Source organism: Harpia harpyja, chromosome 11 (genome assembly GCF_026419915.1).
Source record: "Harpia harpyja isolate bHarHar1 chromosome 11, bHarHar1 primary haplotype, whole genome shotgun sequence".
Classification (NCBI taxonomy): domain Eukaryota; kingdom Metazoa; phylum Chordata; class Aves; order Accipitriformes; family Accipitridae; genus Harpia; species Harpia harpyja.
The window spans coordinates 27,492,393-27,512,693 of record NC_068950.1 but is presented as its reverse complement, the minus strand read 5'-3'; the positions used below and the strand labels follow the sequence as shown (position 1 = coordinate 27,512,693).

Genomic DNA, 20,301 nt, shown 5'->3' with positions numbered 1-20,301 from the left:
CGCGCGCGCGCGCGCGCACAGCCCCCCATGCACACGCGTCCCGGGGGGGCGGAGCGCGCATGCGTGCGGCCTCGGCGCGCCGGCGCTCCCCAGCCCCCTCCCGCAGCGACTCGGCGGGGGGGGAGAGAGCGGGCGCCCCGCTTCCCGCTGGTGGCAGGTGTACGACCGTTACCGCCGGGCGCGGCTCCCCCAGGGCGGGCGGTAGCCCCGGCCCCGCAGGCCGGCCCTCAGCGGGTCGCTGCCGGCAGGGCTCTGAGGGCAAGGAGGAAATGCCTTCCGCAGGCGGGAGGACGATTTCCTGAAGACCTTTCTTCAGAAGGCAGACTGCCAGTGAGGCTGCCGCCCGCCCGGCGCGGCCTCCCCTCACCTGCGCCGAGCCGTGCAGCGCGCTCGGGAGCGGGAACGTCGGAGTGCCAGTTGCTTGGCGGTGCCTTTCCCGCAGAAAGTGGAAAACTAGGTCAAGTGCTGCGGGAGCTGTACAAAGGCGCTCGCCGTGCCAGTGAGAAAGGCAGGCTCCTGCGACGAGCCGCGGCTGGCGAACGATGTGAGAGGGGAACAGGAAACCTGAGAGCAGAGGAGCGACGAGAGGAGACGACCCGGGGATTGTCAGTCCATTCGGGGAGGCGGGACGCTATGAGGGGACACCAAGAAGGTAGAAGCATTCGGTGCCATTTTTTTTTTTCACATCACTGCTTCTGGTGGCAAACCCCGATTCAAAAGGGCAGGGACTCAGAGGAGAATAGTAAACATGTAAAGTAGAGACTGCTTTGATAAATTACATTTTTTTCTTCAGACTTGCTAGGCCCAGAGGATTTCACACTAGAGTGAGAAGTCGATTAAGGCAATGTTAGAGGTGTGAGGAGTCGTCACTGAGAGCTCACAAAGACAACTGAGATTTCAGGAGAGAGGAAAAGGAAAAACACAGCACATACAATTCAAAAGCAGTGAATAGGTAGAGCCAAGAACTGTCAATCATTCCAGCCTCTATTCCCAGAAAAGTACTGAAGCAAATAATCACACATCTTTAAGTACATGGTGCCTAATGAAGTGATAAGTTACAGCCAACATAGATTTGTCAAGAAAATCTTAGCAAGCCAAACTCATCCCATGCTGTGACAGTATAACGGGCCTTGGATGGGAGTAGTGGTAGATCTGTTGTGGCTTGACTTAAGTAAGGCTTTTGACACCATCTCAGAGAACTCTTAATTGAGCAAGTAAAAGACATATCATAAAGAAATGACTCTGCAGTGGTGCAAAACTACATCAGCAATGCTTTGCTGTGACACATAGCAAATATGGTTCCTTGGAGGTGGGTATGTCGTGAGTTTGGTACCAAATCTAATTATGTGAATGACGGAGTACAGGTTACATGGATTGAATTTGCCAACAATGCCAAACTGGCAGAGCCGGGAGCGTGTTGCAGGACCAGAGAAGAATTCAAAATGTTCTTGACAAACTGGTTGCAGAAATAGGACGCAGATGAATAAATACAAATGCCAACTTCAACATTTAAGCAGGAAAATAACAATTGCAAGACTGGGAACAGACAAACACCGGGCCTTCAGAAAAGGGGTGGGGGATCAGAGTACATCACAAACTGAACATGCGTCAACAATGTCACACTGTTGTGAAAAAAGCTGCGGTACGGAGAGATGTGTAAACAGAACTGTCATATCTAGGACATACGAAGAAATTCTCATATTTAATACTGGCAAAGCCTCAGCTGTAATACTGTATTCAGATTTGGGCTCTGCATTTCAAGAAAAATTTCCTTCAAAAAAGTCCAGTAGAAGCGAGTACAAGGAAGGAAAAAAACCCCAACATTTTTAAAAGACATGACCCTAATTGAAAATAGGAATGCTTGAGATTTTTTTAGTCTAGAGAAGAAAAGACTATGGGGAGAAAAATACGTTGTTCACTAAATCCATTGCAGACAGAGCAAAAACTAACACTTTCAAACTGCACTGAAAGAAATTTAGGTTAGACATTGGGAAGGGTTTTGGTATGATATGGATAAATAAAACTGGCATTTATTCACTGGAGGGTTCTGGAAACACCATTAACTTTTTTTTTAAGACTAAATTAAATATCTGTAAAAAAAGATCAGACTGCTGTGAAGTAATGGAGGCAGATTAGGCAATCATTGTTTCCAGCATCATTTTCTATAACTACAGTTACTATCCAGATATCTGTTATGATCCTATATTTTTCTGATAGAAATTAATCCCAGAGACATTTAAACATTTAATGTGTTGGTGTGATCTTACGCACAGGTGTAGATATCCCCTTTGGGAGTCTTTGTCATGTTACATTCTGTATAGCTGTGTGGCAACACATCACGTGCTCAGCTAATTTGCTAATTTATAGACTTTGTATATCACTATAAATTCCACATTTAAAAATAACATGTTTGTTAGTGCTCATGTAACTTGTGTGAATCAAGGTTTTTGCTTTTCTTTGTTTTTTTCATGGTACTAGAGATTAATTTTCCCCAGAATCCATTAAATTTGGGGGTTTCTCTGGAGCTTGCCAGTTAGGAGAAGGCAGTGTGAATACTTTATATTATGGGACTGAGACCCACCAAACTCATCTCATTAGAGATGACTAAAAGGCCATTAAATAGGCCAATTTTTAATCTCCACTGAGTTAGACTGAATTCAAACTGATAGCCCACAGGCAAAAGGCTATGAATTTCATTAACAGTACCCTAAAGCACTCAGTCCCCTAATAAGTGCTAATGTTATTCTTCTGAGAATTATGCTTGTTTTCTGAAAAGATATATTTATATAATCAAGTTCTGATATTTTGGAGCATGTATGGACAGTTTTCCACTGCTCTTAAACACAAGAAACATGATAATCTCATGCAATCCACAGATTTCTTCTAAGATTCTTGGTCATATGTGCTCCATGCTAACCAAAATACAAACAATAAAGACATGAAAAAGCAAATATTAATACTAACCCTGTGCTTCTTGCTGAATATCATATATTTTATTGTACCCAATTATTTTAAGGTAATCACTCTTACTTACATATATTTTGTCCCCTAGCAGATAATTTTTAAGCAACAGCAATTCTTGTTTCAATTCCGCAATTAATAGTTGAAGGAAAACAGCAAATTTTGTAAAAGCACTAACTTGTAGAAGATGCAGTGGTTTACTATGTTTCACATCAATCTGTGAACAAGTAAAATGGTTAGCATAAGGAAATCTGAACTTTAGTTCTAATGCTGCCAAATCTCACAATTTTATTAAGAGTTTAAAGATATCTAGCACTTTGTTTAATCCCTCAACCTACTACTTGAGCTAAAAGGCCCAATTCCATAAGCAGTAGTGGACTCTTTAAAAAATGCTTATGATCCACACAATCGGTGGATCCAAAGAAAAATCCACATCTGGCGTGAATTCATGGAGCACATAACTGCAACATTTCATCAAAATGGCAATGCGGTAAAAGATTATGTCCAGTGGTGTCAGAACTATTGTTTTGATTTCTAATTCCACCAGCTCTGCCACTTATGCCTATAATATGTGAAAAGTAGTAGACGATCTTAAAGGTTGCATGTTGGATAAAGAAGACTTGAGAAATATACACAAAATGATGCAAAATTGGGATTGCATGTGTGCATGAAATAGAAATTTTGAGACCAGCCTCCAGTGAGGCTCTCTAAGATCAGTGAAAGAACATGTGCGGCCAGTAAAGGACCATACGATACGATTCTTGAAAATTAAGCCAGATATTGCATAGCTGGCTTTTTGTTTCCAGGAGTTCTGGCTGTGTCCTGTATTATTTCTCCACCAATGCAGACAAGGCCTAATAATGGTTAAAACAGCATTTGAAAACCTCTTGAGAGGAGGTTGCTACCTAGTTCCTCCCGGTCTTCAACATGGTTATAAAAAGCTTAAACCAAGGCAGGCTCTTTCATGTTAGCAGCAAAAATATGATTAACTGAAACCAATTTAGAAATGGTTTCTTGATATAAACATTTTTGTAGCTGAAGCTGCAGAGGGAGAGTTGGAGCAGGTCTAAGCTGAAGCATTTTGAATGAAAGAAGATTGGAAATGCCTCCTTGTAACACACACAGCAAAATCCCAAATGCCTGGAGGGAAAAACTTTTTAATGATAATTTCTTACATTTATATAGCACCTTTTATTCCCTAGGACCCCAAGCACTTCATTAACTCTATGCAAAAAGCTTCACCATGGAAATACAGCCACTATATGTATCATTCTTTGAAAATTTCATTTTCACTTGACACATTTCTTTCAATAACAAAATATTCTACTTATCCTGTATATAGCAACCAAAACAACAACAGATAAAAGATTAAATTATACAGTTTTGAGTTGTAGAACAATTTAAGCCTGTATGATTTTCAAAATAGCAATGCACTCATGTAATGGATACATTTATTTATCCCAACCATTTCCCCTCTCCATTGACTACTTTGATCTCATCTTTATACCGTAGCCTTTGGTAAAAAATTTTGTCTTCCATAACATTTTCAAAATTGAAATGATCCTTGATGTCTGAATTTCAAACAAAAATGGGGTTTATAGGAAAAAGTAGCATCTTTTATTAAATCCACTACTATAAATTGAAAAAGTTGAGCAGTTTTTGAGTACCCAAGACATAATGCTTTTTTTTTTTCAGGTAAGATGGTTGTTCTAATAAAATATCTTACCTTTACCTATAAAGTTTGTCTTGTCTTTGCTCTTAGACCCTCATAACTACAAAAACAAGGCCCCAGAAACATGATGTGAAAGATATCTGTGTGTTATTGCTTAACTTGCCACAGAGTTTTTCTTTTCACCCTACAGAGATGTTTCTGGTTTCTTGGCCTTTCTTACAAAGATACAGTACTCATTTCACCAATATCAACAAATTTAGGAACTCAATGTACTGGTCGTTTCAACAAACAGTAATTAACATCATTTCCATTGCAATTTTAGAAGAACTAATAATGGAATGAATTGGAGCAGTTTGATTTATTTCAATGTTGTAAAAACTGAAAGAGGAAAAATGACTTTTCTTAACTTTTTGTTGTTTGAGCTGTTGATTCATGTTTTGTTGGCTTGTCACAGCCTCTTTTGAAATACAGTTGTCAACGTTAATTAGAGGATTGTCTAGTCTTGTCTATTTTTCAGAACAAAAAATGTATTTTATTTATAATATAAATTTAGTCTCTGCTATAAATCAAGATATTCTAGTCATCTTTGTCAGTATCAATTAAACTTTTGGAATTACCAGTAAAACGGTAAGAAGGTATAGGTAAAATTAAAACCATCAGCCATTAAAACCTATGGCTCTCTTAACAGTGATCCCAAGGTAAGGTTAGTCCTGAAATAAAATATTTTGCAACAGAAGGATATTTAGAAACTCTGCCTAGGGAAATACTACTGCTTGCCACTGTGAACTGCCTTTAGAACTGTAGTACTGTTGTAAACTGTTTTAAATCTGCCAGCTAGGAAAAGATTTCCCACATTACATAATAAAGGTAACTGGCACTCCGTTTCCCCATTGCGAGGCTTCTGTCCATAGGCACCAGTGTGAAAACACCGTGCCTGTTGCTTAGACCTGCTCCCCTTGGCTAGGCCGGCGCTAGCAATTACAAAACAGCTTTTGTCAGGAGGGCAGCAGCTCCATACCCAGCCTCCCACAGTTGTCTCCTGTTTTCAGTCTCACCACGAAGGAGTGTTATTGTCATCTGCTGCTGATCAGAGAGGAGCAGCTGCTGGGGCCACGCTGTCTGCCTGGCACACGAGGCTCCATTCTTAGCTGCTCCTCAGGTACCACCATAATAAACAATGCCAATTAACAAATCCTGGATTAAATACCAATAGTAATTAATTAACCTTGGTCTTTATGCTTACTTTCTTTTATCTTGCGTTATTCTAATTCATCCCACATTACAAAGATGACAGTTAAGCCTACATCTTTGTTCCCTTTAGGAGGATCTGACATCTCTCATGTCTGAACTTACCGAGCTCAAGTCTGGCAGAATTCAAAGCTCACAAGAAAGCAGATTAGTGTAGGAAAATAACACCATATATTATAGGACTGACCTTCTTAAAAACAACAATGTATTGCCTTGGAGGGTTGCCATTTGCATTACACACAGGAAGTATTAATATATGAAAATATGCTATCAGCAACAGAACCATAACAAATTTCTTCCTGAGTCTGTTGATGAATTATAATTTAGTGTGAGAGGAAGAAAGCTGTGGCAATAAACTGGCCTTCAATAGATGATGGAAAGGACCTAGATATAATAGGTATAAAATATCAGAGCTCTGCTTAACCCGGTCTGACGATTCAGTTCACATTATAGTGCAAAAATGTCACACAGAGAAAAGACAGAGATAGTCATTTCAAGTTCCCTGTTTCAGGCGTCAAACTGGTAACCTTAACGTATCCCTGTAGAGGACAGGGCTTAAAAGAGTCCAGCTCCTACCGCTACTGACCACATGCCTGACCTTCGCCGTGACTGTCCTATGCTGGTAAAGTGTTACTGATGAAAAGGAAATCACACTAGACCTGTAAGCGTGCCACGTTGTGGTCTCCTTCTAGTGTCACACCCCACTTCTCCCTATGCCCACCTGTGTGACTAGCATTAGGGTAACACCCACGCCTACAGCATATATTAGAGACGTGAGCAATGTTAATGTGGGGAATTATCATGCACACTCCATCTCCAAATTTTTGACTTCTACATGTCCCAGTGAGGGACACGGGTAGCACAACATGGGGAAAGTCACCTTCCTCAGCTCAATACCATTTCAACACCCTCACAAAAAGGAAAAGGTTTTGGTGGCCAACCCCCACTATTTTTGTACTTCAAAGTCATCTGGCCAGATGGAGGTGTCAGGACAAAAGTCCAAGTGAAGACATGTTCACCAAAAACCTTTGCGTTTATAAGCAAGTGCCATATGTTTTAGCAGCACTTGAAAAATGAACAGCATCTCTCAGTTGCCAATGTCATTGCCAGTGTATAACTACATACCAGGCAGGATTTCAAACCGCCTTCTTTTCCCCACAACTTCCTACTGTTCTGCCTGGTAGGCAATTGCTACGTCAGCAATTGTGATTTCATTAAGTTTGATGGACATACACCCTCTTGTCCTTATGCTTGACACAAACAATTATGTAAGTCTTTATTATATTTATTATTATTGCTGCAGCACTCCTGTGCTGCAGGACAGTGCAGCAGGCAGTTCAGGCCAGCGAGGGCTATGAGGAACAGTGACAGACCATCCTTTCAGGAGTTTCAAGTTTGTTTGTAAAGTACCAGAGGTTTGTGTATGGGAAGACATAATCATATTTAAAGAAGTAGTAAAGAAAGCAAAAAAGCACTTTATTACTATTAATGGGGAAGTACTGAGGGGCTTATTTTGTGTTTAGGTAACATCATAGCAGCAGAAAGTCTGTTTGATATGCCATACCTTCTGTTTGTTTCTTAATTGTAAGGAGTTTGGTTTTGATCAAGACAATTAATTATGCATATAGCTGAGTTTTCTAACATCAGAGATAAAGCTTAAAAAAACCTACAAAAGCCTTTTTAGAGTATATTGTACTGTATAGATAAGTATGTATCTTTAGGGCATGAAAACAGACATCTTTGTAATTGAATCCTGAAGAGGAGGGGAAAAAGAACTATATAAAACTGTGATAGTTTTACGCAGTCTCAGAGTTAATATGCAATTTTGAAAAATTCTTTATCAGATTCTGTGGTTGTACAGAATCAGTATATGGCATGGTAGGTTGACAAAAATGAAGAGAGCAAGGTACAACCTAGGATTATTAGAATGCAAGTTTTGTTACCCAATAACTTTTTTATTTCCAACGTCCCTGCTGGTCCCTCTCTATGCCAACAGAGGAGAAGCATCTCCTAATGCCTCAGCTTGGCAACATTCATTACCACTCATCTGCCAAAAAGTATCTTCAGTACAATGATCAAAGCTGTATTAAAACTTTTGCTTCTTTCTTGTTCATTTAGTATTTCCAGATCACATCCTGCCTAAACTCTCAGATGAATTATTTTGAACAGCAGTTCATTTGCCATTATCCCATTCAGGAAATACTGTCTTAGGTTTGGGATTTGCAGGCAGATCTTGTATTATAATACTACTGCTTTTAGTGTGAAGCTCATAGGAACATAAAATGTCTCATTATAAGCTCAGTGAAACAGCTGCAAAGACTTTAATGAGCTTTCAACCAGGCTCAAAGAAAGAAAATTCTAGCACCAATTTTCCTACTAATAGAAATCCACATATTTAAAATAACTGTAAAATAGTTATTTCAGTATCCTGGAATGCATGCTGCGTAGAGGTTTCTCAGACAAAAGAAAGAATGAGGAAACTTAGAAGAACAGTCATGTTCACTTTTAAAATTTGTCCCAGTTTTACATCCCTTGGCTCTGGTTTCCAACAATGTGTTCATAGGTCAGTGTGTGGAAATGGACTCAGGTGAGGCTTTGGAAATGTATTTTTAGTTAGACCATGCAGATAATTCATAGAGTAAAAATGGGGTATCTGTAAAAGCAGAAATCGTCAGCAGAGTAGTTTCATTTTGGGAATTTCAGCAAAAGAAGTCTGAATAGTCTCAGGAAGCACTCAAATCTATTTACTAGTGTATCAGATGTGTCTCTAATTCCATCCCAAGCATAGTAAAATTAAAATAAGGTGTGAATTGTCATTCAAATATACCTCTGGCTTTGAGTTACCATGTTTATATTCTGCTTTAAAACAGCAGAACAGTTTTTACTTACTCTGCACAAAAGAGAATCCTGATTTTGAATCTTAACAGGAGCCAGATAATGGTGGTTTAATATTTCATGTAGACGTCTTAATCAGCAAGTCATTTAACCCAATCAATGTAAGACTGAGAGTACTTTTAAAAGTATCCCATTTACAAATAAGCAACAACCATGTTTTTGTCACATTTTATCAATTATGCTTTCTAAAAGAGGAGGGTTTCATCACATTTGTGATAGTACATTAGGAAGCACAGCTTTTCACAATGACTGTTAAAATGGCACATGCTGGGGAAAACAGTGCTTATTAGGATTAATTTAAGACAATGGGTACTCACTAAGCATGAATTGTATACAGTCACTTCTATCATTAATGTGTTATAGTTTATCTCATCCTTTAAAAAGAAACAATTATATATTGAGAATTCTTTTTTTCCTCACAGAATTTAAATCCTAGGCCCAATGAAGGAGAGCAGTGGCTCAAGGCATGCAGCACTCCTGTGCTGCAGCAGGACAGTGCAGCAGGACAGTGCAGCAGGCAGTACAGGCCAGCAAGGGCTATGAGGAACAGCGACAGCCTGTCTTTTCAGGAGTTTCAAGTAATAGGCTGTGGAAAATTAATGATGCCTGACTGTCAAAGCTTGTGTTGATCAAACAACTCTCCAGCACGCTGAGAGCAGAGAGGCTGAAAATGCCATCTGAGAGGACATACTGCTTTTGCTGTGTAGGACCCACCAACAGGAGATCATAGTGCTCCACAGTAGTTCAGGGGGCTGATACCTGATGTTAGCAAGAGGGCAGGGCTGGAAATCATGGTGAACATTCAGGACATGGAGCCGCCATTTCTAACCCCAGGTATATGCTAACCTTGGCCCTTCTATAGTCCTCCCGCTGAAAAGGGTCACTGTAAAGTACAGCTTGAGGGGAACAGCTAGTGGAAGAGCCCTTGAATGCAGAGATGCTGGGAATCAAGGTAGCTGCACAGGGGCTGCCCCTACATGCTGTGTTAGGTCTCAAGGTCTCTTAGGCACATCTGCATGGCACAGCAAATGAGGCACATCTATCCCACAACATCAGCAGAATACCACATGAGGCCTTTCTAGTACTCGTGATATCAGCACATTTGTGCCACATACCTGCAACCTACACACCCCTACCTTTATGTAAGAAGCCTACTGATCCCCACCCTTCTGATCTTGCTGCAGCAGCCTGTTGATCCCCTCCCTGGGATAGCTAGCACCTCTGTGGACTCTCAGTCCATTCTGAGATGACCCACTCAGGCCTTCACTTCAGAAACAGACTCTGTAGTGCTCTCCTTTTACTTTGCAGACAATATGGAGAAGGGGGTCATTATTCCTTCTGGGAAAGAAGGTGGCTGATCCTCCTCTGGGTTAACAGAAGCAAGAAAGGCTTAGCTTGTAGCTGGGGCCTCCCAAGTGTGGAGGAAGACTGTGAGAAGGCCAAAGTGCTTGCAGATGGCAGCCCAGGGCCAGGTGGAGGGGCCTGGCCTGGGGAGGCGATGAGGGCACATCACTGTAAACCAGAAGACCACAAGGCCGGATGGTGCTGAACACGTCTGGGCAGGTATGGCACACGTATAGGTGCAGAGCTGTAGTGTGAGGGCCAAGCCATATGGCTCTGTTGGACAGGTATGGGGGTGCTCCAGGGAAAGGCACTGAGGAGTGGGTATGGTCCAGACTGTATGTGTGCGTGTGTGGGGAAAACAGAGAAGGTTTCTGAGGAATCCCCCCGCAGCATCCTAGCTGGAGCACTCCCAGGGAGCCCCAGAGGGCACACAATGCTCAGGCAGTAGAGCCTTAATGGTAGCACAGGAGCAGTTCTACTGGACAGAAGGACAAAGCTAGCTGGCCTCCCTACATTTGGCAGTTCTTTTGTTCTGAGTGGCATGAGGATATTTTACTTGCAGGGAGGCTGACTGAACAAATCCCATTTCCCAGGAGGAGCAGGAAAATTAAATGGCTTGGGGAGTTCCCCACTGCTTATTTGGAAATGCCATATGACTGATAACCTGTGCACCTAAAAGGAAAAATAACCTAATATAAAATGTAGTATGTATCAATGTCAACTGCGATGCATCCTAACCATGGGATCCTTTCTCCCAAAGGTTATATGATTTTTAAAAATATGCCTTTGAGGCAGTGAATGAAAAAAGTCTCATGTCTGGTATTTCATTTAATTTAGAAATTACAATTTTCTTTTTTCTTTTTTTTTTTTCTCTTTATGCTGGGCTGGGTTTGAAAACTATGGAAATAGGAACTATCATGAAAGACCTTGTAGAAGAATCCAAAATTTCTCCTTATTTTTTATTTTACTTCAATGGAACTATAAGTGTAAGAGGGCTGGCTTGGTCCAGATTTCATCATTCTCTTCTAGAGCCTGGGAGACTTGCAGAAGGAGAGTCTGTGCTTTACATTCTGCTTTATGGGAATATTATTTCAATTTTTATTCTACTACTATTTAAAAGCACTCACTAGAAGTTCCTGCAGCTGTTTGGTCACATAATAACAGACAGACTCTAATTTCTCATGCATGGCACTCAGCATGGTGTATCAGAAAAAAGGCCCCAAACCTGCTCCTGCATTCTAATAAGCGTGTGTGTCACTTTGTAGGAGATCAGAATCCTGTCCAAATTCTGCAAAGTCTAATAGAACAACAGTTGCCAAATGACAAAACCTATCAGAAGAAACAGAGTAAAAAGGCACATCCTTGTTTCTGATCTTCACAGCTTCAGTACTGGCAAGAGAAATGTCAAGGTTTCCAAAATAAAGCCAGTTAACCGCTGTAACTGCTATTAAATATAAACAAAGACATAAAAATAGAGATGTTGGAAGCCAGGATATGAACATTTGAAACAGTAGCTATGTATACAATTACAGTTTTGTTAATATCGTCTGCTCCGGGGGCTGTGCAGCTCCACTGGCTGTAGCTGTGCTGGGAACACAGGCATAGACCTCTGGGGCCTATAGCATCTAACCAGCAATGGGGAATCCCAAAAAGAAAATGGTTGTGCAGTCATGCTGTCGTGTGGTGGGAGGAGAAAAGGGACTGCAGAGACATGCAGCTTCTTCCCCTTTACTGTCATGCAGGACACACATTACACAAGGAAGCAGCAAGAGTACCTTCACTGTCCTTCTCCCCCAAAACTCTCCTCATCTTAGTAAAGGCAAGCAAGCTAAATTCGTGACAGCAGCTAGCTGTTTTAAAGGCTCTGCCACTGTGGCAATAAGACAAGGTGCAACAGCATCCTAAACCAGTTAAAATCACTTGGAAGATAATATAAAAGTAAGAAGTTAATGGGCATTAGTTAGTGTGTTAAAAATATCACCATTTTTCTTGCATAGACATAGCTATTGAATAAATGCACTGCTTAGCATTGATCATCCACATGACATGGTAAATGAAGATGGCATATTCCTAAGTAAGAATTATGGTCTTGTCTGTACACAAAAACTGCATCCATTTAATTTAATCAGTAAAGAAATGGATGCAGCACAGCCAACATGTAGTCAAAACGCAGGGGGTAAAATGACATTGTATGCATCTGTTCAAGACTTACAATTTTAGCAGTCTTGTTTTCTGCAGGTACAATGCTGGCATTTTTTGTCTGAGCACGACATATAATGATCAAGATTCTGGATGTGAGGAAGAGGAGGAACAAGACTGTGATCCACGACCTGCTGGAGTCCACGCTGGTCTTTCAGGGAGCTGCTAAAAGAAGCCAAACAGGATTGTTTATCTGCAGAACTGCACTGAACTGCTATCTGAGATGCAGCCATTATTGGACTATTCCTGATGCTTCAGTTATACAAAAGAAATACACTAAAATAATTAATTGATGTCATTAAACTACTGTGGTGTCGAACATATATTGCACTTGAACATAATGAATGTTGACAATTCATTATTTCAGGTTTTATGACAATACCTCTGTGATAAATATTTCTACAAATTCTAAAAGTCAGATATAGGAAGGAGAAGTCTGCACACTATAAACTGCCACAAACCTGAAGACTTGTCAAAATAAAATGAGCTATAAAAACAATAATATTCAGGCAACGTCACTCTCATTAAACACCTAATGATGCCACAGGCATATTAGCGGGGAAATGCTCATGAGGCTCATGAGGAATTAGGAGAAAAAAAAATAAATAGAAACCCTGCCCCTAAAACCGCTTGCCAAGCTGTTTGTACATTCTGCCGCAGGCAGTTTCTTGAAAAAGATGGAGATGTGAATGGAGACAGTCAGTGACTATTAGATGCTGATGATGGTGAGGGCAAGCAGAAGAACTGATGCTAGAGATTAAGGGCTGCATTTTGCTTTCAGTTATGTCTCGCCTGTCTCAACATTTCATAGTATTTAAATGAATCTGTTACATAAGACATTTCTCCTGTCTACGCCGCTCAGCAGCCATATTCTCCTTTCTGGTATGGATTGTCTTGGGAAACTTGCCAAGCTGTGACAGAGCAGTGCATAAAAGGAAACCATGCTCAGAAGCTGGGGGTGGGGAGAGCTGCAGGTGAACAGATACAGTGCAGCAACATACATACAGACTCCTGTCTCAAAAAACTCAGGGTTTAAGTGAAATGGTGGCCACAATACTTCTTTAAAAAAGTGCATAGGGCTGCTAGAGACCCCAAACCATCTCACTGATTTGTTCCAGTGTGGCTGTGAACACAGTGCAGTAGAATTGCTAAACACTGCACTGGCTGCTGCTTTAGCAGATTGGAAGAACAAAAAAGTATTTCCTCCTAAGATGCTAGAAAAGGCCCATCAGTTTTGGAGCCCATTCCTACCAGATTCTGAACACCTCCTTTACACTTAGGAAGGATCTGGACCTTTTAATTAAAGACAGAGGGAAACGAGGGTGGACCCAGCCTCTTGTAGGAGTAAGCTATTACCTGCTTGTCAGGACCTGCCCAAAAAGTCTGGCATTTCCTATAGAATTCAGTGAATGCACTCGTTGTTAATATTCATTACTTCATTTATTAATAGCCAAGCTCTCAGGTAGTTGTTGGCTTTTCATCTCTAGACCTCAAAGTACTTTACAAAGAAGATCATTATCAACAGAGGAACACAAGACTTCTACATTTGCGCTTTGGCACGTAAAGAGCATCTCAGTTCACCTGCAAAGTAGATTCGCCAGTTGAGCTTTACTCTGGCCATCTGCCCTGGAAACAATCTCCAAATCTTAAATGACTGGGAGCAGGGGGAGGGATTTTCAGCTGAAGTTCAGTAACACAAACATCTACAGGGAATTAGGCAATCCTGTAGAATGCTGCGGCTGGCTGTAAAATGTGGAGGTCAAGGGGACTCTGAGCTTGAAGTCTATGACACTGGAGCAACCTCCAGGCATCTCCAGTCAGACCAGGATTCATTACTACAAGGTACTGCTGTGGATTACAGCACTGAGCACTTTTAATTGCTCCATCCCCAAAGACAAGATTTACTGTCCTTTCGCCATCTTCAGTTGTTATAGTAAAAGACAGGTGAAGAAATGTGCTTGGGCTGATAAATTTTTTGGCAGTTTTGCACTGCACACAGACTAGGATTTTTCATCTTAATGACCTGCAGCTGAAACAGATGTTTTGCTTTAGTGTTTTAAAGCACTTCACAAAACTTAACACTAATTTATTCTTTCACAGTGCAGGAAAAAAAAAAGATGTTTGATATCGTTACTCACATAAGAGAACAATGTGAAAAATGGAAACAGATGTTTCTCATTTAAGCATGAATAATAAGGAAGTGAAAGGAAAAAGATGATGTAGTAGTAGTGATTAAGAGAAATATGATGGCTTGGTTAAGTCAAGACAATTTCTTATGGATCTCCAGTCAGTCCTGAAAGATCTTGCTAACAACTTAGTCCCTGATTCAGCAAGCACGTGGAAGTGCTTAACCCCAGCTGTAGAGGTTGTCTCACATTCTTCATTTATAATATTTTTAAAAGCTGTATGGTCAAATGAATACTTTACAGTTAGGAGTTGAGGGATCGACAGCACTGTTCCTGTAGACAGTAAAGCACTGACTGTTTTCACAAACTACAGACATCTAAATTTCAGATAAATATCAGAAGAGAAATAAAGTCAAACTGAACATATATTGTTTCCTGAAACATGAAGAAGTGCTTTGATTTTACTGCAGCACAGACAGAGCATTGTGAGGCCCAGAAGCAGCAACCGGGGACCCATTACACACTCCCCACTGAGAGCCCTGGCTTCCCCCAAAGGGCTGCGGCACCTGGCAGGAGGGACCTGCTCTGCTTTGGCAACCACCTCTCACCTCTCCCTGTTCTGGCAGAAGGAAAGGTCCGACTTCAGCTGCAGGGCCTTTCCCAGTAAAAATCTTTTGGAAACCTCCAGTGATGCAGGTTTCACTGAGGGAAATGCAACCCCTTACCAATCCACCACCGAGAACAAAATGACTTGCTAGGGGGTGAACTGAATATGGGGAAGGGGTGTATGTAACATGGCTGATATTTCTGTGCCTGGTGGGATTTGGGTGCAGACCAAAGAACCCATCTTTCATTGTTGGTACTACTTTTTGTCTTAAGCCTGCCTTGGAAGGTGAAGGATCCAAGCAGGCCAGTGCAGACCATCAGGCCTAGACAAGATTGTTCCCCTTCCTCCTTCCCTCCCTCCCTCCAGAGTAAAGCCTAGGCCAGGAGACGTGTCCCTGCTCCAGAGCCACCCCCCACAGCTTCCACAGGCCTCCAAGGTGTCCTAAGGGCTCGCCTCTGTGGAAGGCAGGACAGCCCTACCCTGCCAATGCTCGTAGCCAGGAGAGAGGTGCAGAGATGTTCCCCACCACAGGAGAATCCTCCTGGCAATTCCATCTCACCGAGCGCCCGCTCAGACAGTTTTCATTCTTTGATACCCCCGAGAAAATGATGCTCTCTCCAGCCTCACTGAATTATTTTTGGTACATCTGCACCAGCGCGTTCTGCCCTTTCTAGGGCAACCTAGCCCCAGCTGACAGAAGTGTAGCTACTCCTGATGTTCCCAACAAGGAGGAAAGGCAAAAGGAATGTTCAGATTCCCCATGGATTACAGCACTGTTAAAAAAAAAAAAAAAATCTCTTTGTTTCCAGACTGTACTAATCTATTAGGAACCACTGGGCAGAAATACAGTGCAGTATAAAATTCCTTTTACAGAGGAATTCTCATAAGGAAGAATTGAAAACTAAGCTTCAAATCCTCTTGTTTGAGTTTTAAGGACAATACGTCAGTTCTAGAAAACTGTCACTTTCCACTCATCATTTTTAATATGAAAATAATGTTTCTGAAGTTGTCACTGATTTTAGCATAGTTGCTGAGAAAAATTTGGCCCTGTATGCAGTCCACAGACTGTGCATGCAGAATTAATAATCTTGTTAACATTACTATATGCAAATGCTCCGAGGATGCAAAGAGAGATTTGTATTTCAGATTAATATTTTATGGGAATTTTGTGTGTACATGATAAATGAATAAATGGAGGGACACAAGGGGACATGCAGAACATGTGCATCACGTGTGAGAACTGCATTAATTCTTAAATGTTTGCAATGGCCACAAGACGGTTAAGAAACAAAAAGACTTATTATTGTAATTACAAAGGAGGAGAGAATAAGAGAAGAAAAATGAGGGATCAAGAGGGCTGTTTCATGTTACAGTTTCTCCAGCTGCAGAGCTGGCTTGAGAGGTTCTCCAGACCCTCCTGCCCCCATCCTTTCCACTCTATGTGCCTTCCCCTGGCTGCAGATTACCATCCCTTTAATTCTGCTAATTCAACTATTTGCATGTTCAAGCTTTAAACCAGCTCTTAATTACAACACGGAATCACACCCTTAGTCTACTTGGTCTCTCATTCATTTTCAGCTGCTATATAACAAGGGGCAATACCATATAAAACCTCAGCACTGATACAGTGCTCTGGATATGAAAAAAGAGGCATGTCAGGGAGACTGAGAACAGGTCTCAGAATTTGGGGGTTAAAAAGGAGAGTTATTTGCAGAGAACCGTCACTGGTTCCCCACCGTTTCAGCTTCTGGGTCACCCTCTTCCTCACCTCTCCAGTTGTCCTTATTCCACTGAAGTTTTATTGCTACTCTGGAATGACACGAAGCTCTCTCACGCTTTAACTATAAGAAATGTAATATTGTATTTGTCCAAAAACCTACATGAGTAAAAGAAGATCCCTGAGGGGATATTATTAACTGCCTGCTACTTATCATTGATGGTTATTCTCTGAGACAACTCTCCTGTTTAATCTTTATGCTCTTGACAATAACCCTTCTCTCTTTTTGATCAAGTGTTTAATTTTCTTGAAAGATTTTCTCCGACTTTAGTTATTATTGAAGGGGATTTTAATTTTACCCCAACTCTTTAATGGCTAAATCTTGCATATCCACTATTTCAAATAGGGGTATTTCAGTTACTCTAAGTAAATAGTTCAAGGATTTGGTCTTGATAGGTAGCTGGAAAATTTCAAATCAAAACAAAATTGAAATTGCAGTTTCTTTTCCACTTCAGAATAGAGTTTTTAGTCTCCCTGAGTGACCTGTCAGTGTATTGGAATAAGAAATGGATACTGCTAGACTGCTACAGAGCATACTCCCATGTCAGCAGAGTTTCATCAGCATGAGTGGCAGCTCTGTATGGGAAATCAGTTAGCTGGTTATTTCATCTGCAGCTGATCAAAGATAAACAAGATAAAAAAGACAAACAAAGGGAAGTGGTGATGTAGAATGTATTCTTACTTTCCTAGCCTCCACAGGCAATATTATTGCTAAATTTCCTCTAATTGTTTATAGTAGAACTTTAAAGCATAACAGGAGAGAAAAATAAAGAAAAAAACAGTAGAGGTTCAGCAGAGAGCAAAGCACAGAAATCCTTGAAACCTGCTTGCCTTCCCTTCTCACAAGCATCCTCAATCCTTCCCCATTGTCACTGCATCTCCACAGCCCAGTGGAACTCCAGATCATGGGTTAATACCTAATAATATAATAGTTACATTTAGGGCAGCCCATAGAGCAGGGAAAGATTGCACCATAGGACTGAGAGGTCTTTTGGGGAGGCTTGTTTTGTTTTGTCGTACTGGGCACTCCCGTTTCCAGTGGCCTTGTTGTCCACGATAATTACAACAGTTTACAACAGTCTTCTGTTCCTGGAGCCAATAAATTATTAGATTGGGCCCATGATTTTGCAACTCTAGTCTGTATTCCCAATATTGGCTTATTGTCTTTGCTTGTCTGATCTGAACCTGTGTGAGTGGAAGCACAGAGCCTCCATCTGCTCCCTCCTGCGCGGCCACTCTCCTTTCCTGGTTCCCAGGTTCAAAATGGGACCTTGGCACATCTTTCTTACAGCCTGAAGCAAGACGGTTGTTCACTTATCTTCCTTGCCCCTTTTCCACAATGTCCCATCCTCAGGCTACCCTCCCTCCCAGCATGGACTTGCTCACAGGATGCAATCAGAGAGGTGCCAGGAGCTGCATAGGACACAGCTGCTCCATGACCAGGAATACAGGTGAGAAGAAGACTTGAGTGCAAGTGAGCAGGGCCAAATGCCTAGTTAGCAGACACTAGAATATGCAGATCTAAATCTATACATCTGAGCCTTAAGTTTCCCCATCTGTAAAAACAATGTTGAAATACTTCCCTATTTCTCAAGAAAGTTACCAGGCTTAATAAATTAATTAATGCTTACATAACACCATATTGTCAGAAAAATCTTTTCCCTAAATCAACATGTTTTCAAATATTTCAGTTGATGACAGAAATTAATTTTACGAACAGGTACAACACAGACTATAAACAGTGGCTAATAATCTCAAGATGATCCTCTTAAGATTAATCTAATATTGCAAAATCTTTCAGAGTTAGTATTTATTTCCCTTGTTGCATTTCTGTTGAGGCAGTTGGACTCAGCAGCCCCATTTGCTTTCTCAGCATCTGATGCCAGAGTACACAACAGTATGGGTGGAAAGAACGCAGCAAGAGAGAGATGTAATTACCAAAGAAATGGAGCAACAGACTTAAAAAGAGCATGATTCTCACAGCAGGTCAGCTGAAGTGGCAGCTGTGCATTTCTGGGATAGTACCAAGTGTCCACTACCACCTTACAACAGCCTTGTGGCTTTAGATTTTATCCCTGCTGACTGAAATACATAAATATTTTCTAACAGTACCATTGCTTTTCAGAAAGTACTGGTTCAGTCCCAGCATAGGACAAACTCTCCAATACTTCAATTTTTCTAATCTCCAAGGCTCAAACCAGAGATGTGTGGAGAATCTTTGTGTGCTGCCCTTCACACTTGCATTCAAATCTTCCCTGCTTAATGAGCCATGGGCTGTTGCTCTGAAACAGAGGACATTAACAGTTCAGAAAAAATAAGCCCCTGCAGATTAATCACCTGGCTTCTTCATGGGCCCAATGCCAATCAGCAGACAGTGTGAAAGCAGAGTATCTCCATATACACTGCCTGACTGATAAGCATATTAGTTCATTGCTACGCCTGGCTTTGACAAGCATATAGCATATGAGTCTTATTTCGTTGTTTATTTCAAATGAATACCACAGGTCTCCAAATGTCACTATATTCACAGAACCTAACAACTGTGCAGCCATTACATGATGTCTTAGCATTGCCCCTTCTCTGTGCCAGTAAAATAATATCTATTTCATGCTTCTTGATTTTTAAAGTGAATATTTTATTGCTTTCTGAACAGCACTTAACTGCTAGGTATCACTTCTGAGTCCACCATGCAGTAATCCTTGAGAAGACAAGGATCTCAATTCATCTTGAGAACTATACTTTGCTGGAAACTGGCCGCTGACTAATGGTATTCCTGCTCCTTGGTAAACCACTAGTAGCTTTATTGTTACTTGGCCTCACCACTCCATTTTAGTACAGGAGGGATAGTATGAAAAGGAAACAGGATTAAGTGTTGGCCAAAAGGATGGCAAACCCATCAAAAGCCCTTTGCCAAACCTTTGACATAGCATAGGCAGGACACAGTGCTTAATTTTCTGGAAACACAGAGAGGAAACAGCCAAACAACCAGCTATGCTGTGAGCACTATTTCCCCCATCCCACAGCAAAGTAAGCTCAGAAAAGACAAATGGAATATGGCATTAAACAGTTAAAGAGACCCAAACTGCTCCAATTTATGTAATGACAATACCCTCCCATCACCATAACCCACCTCTTCACCCTGCCCGCCCCAGCTCTCCATGGTTCAGGAGACTTTTTGAACAGAGTGATTCTAGCATAACATGAAGGAAATACCAGCTCTATCTTTTGATCATTTCTTATTCATCTCCTGTCTCTTGTTGGGTCAAATCTCAGTCTCACTGAACTCCTGATTTAGCCTATTAGCAGGGAACAGTGAACTCCCATCCTCATTTCTTTCCTTCACATATCTACTAGCTTGTTTCCCATGTTTCCATTTTTATAGCCCTTAGAGGCTACAGGAGCGTGTTGCTTTGATTGCCTTTGCCTTATCCTTCCTATAGATCATGCAGGTCACTGGCATACCTGGAATAAA

General features: G+C 41.2%; 2 protein-coding genes across 4 annotated transcripts in view; one reads left to right on the top strand and one right to left on the bottom strand.

Annotated features, from left to right (window-relative positions):
- ZNF644 (zinc finger protein 644) overlaps positions 1–20,301 on the bottom strand; it is an 83,474-nt gene that overhangs the window by 54,300 nt on the left and 8,873 nt on the right. The gene's annotated exons all lie outside the window — the stretch shown is intronic.
- LOC128147629 (uncharacterized) lies at positions 28–12,841 on the top strand. Its single transcript, XM_052800369.1, has 2 exons — positions 28–652; positions 12,359–12,841. The coding sequence occupies exons 1-2, from the start codon at positions 28–30 to the stop codon at positions 12,382–12,384; spliced, it is 651 nt and encodes a 216-aa protein (XP_052656329.1). The 3' UTR covers positions 12,385–12,841.

Bases quoted from the DNA above. Each gene is read 5' to 3' on its own strand.
- LOC128147629 (XM_052800369.1), top strand. From the start codon at position 28: ATGCACACGCGTCCCGGGGGGGCGGAGCGCGCATGCGTGCGGCCTCGG. The intron at 653-12,358 runs GTAGAAGCATTC...TGTTTTCTGCAG, and splicing joins TATGAGGGGACACCAAGAAG to GTACAATGCTGGCATTTTTT.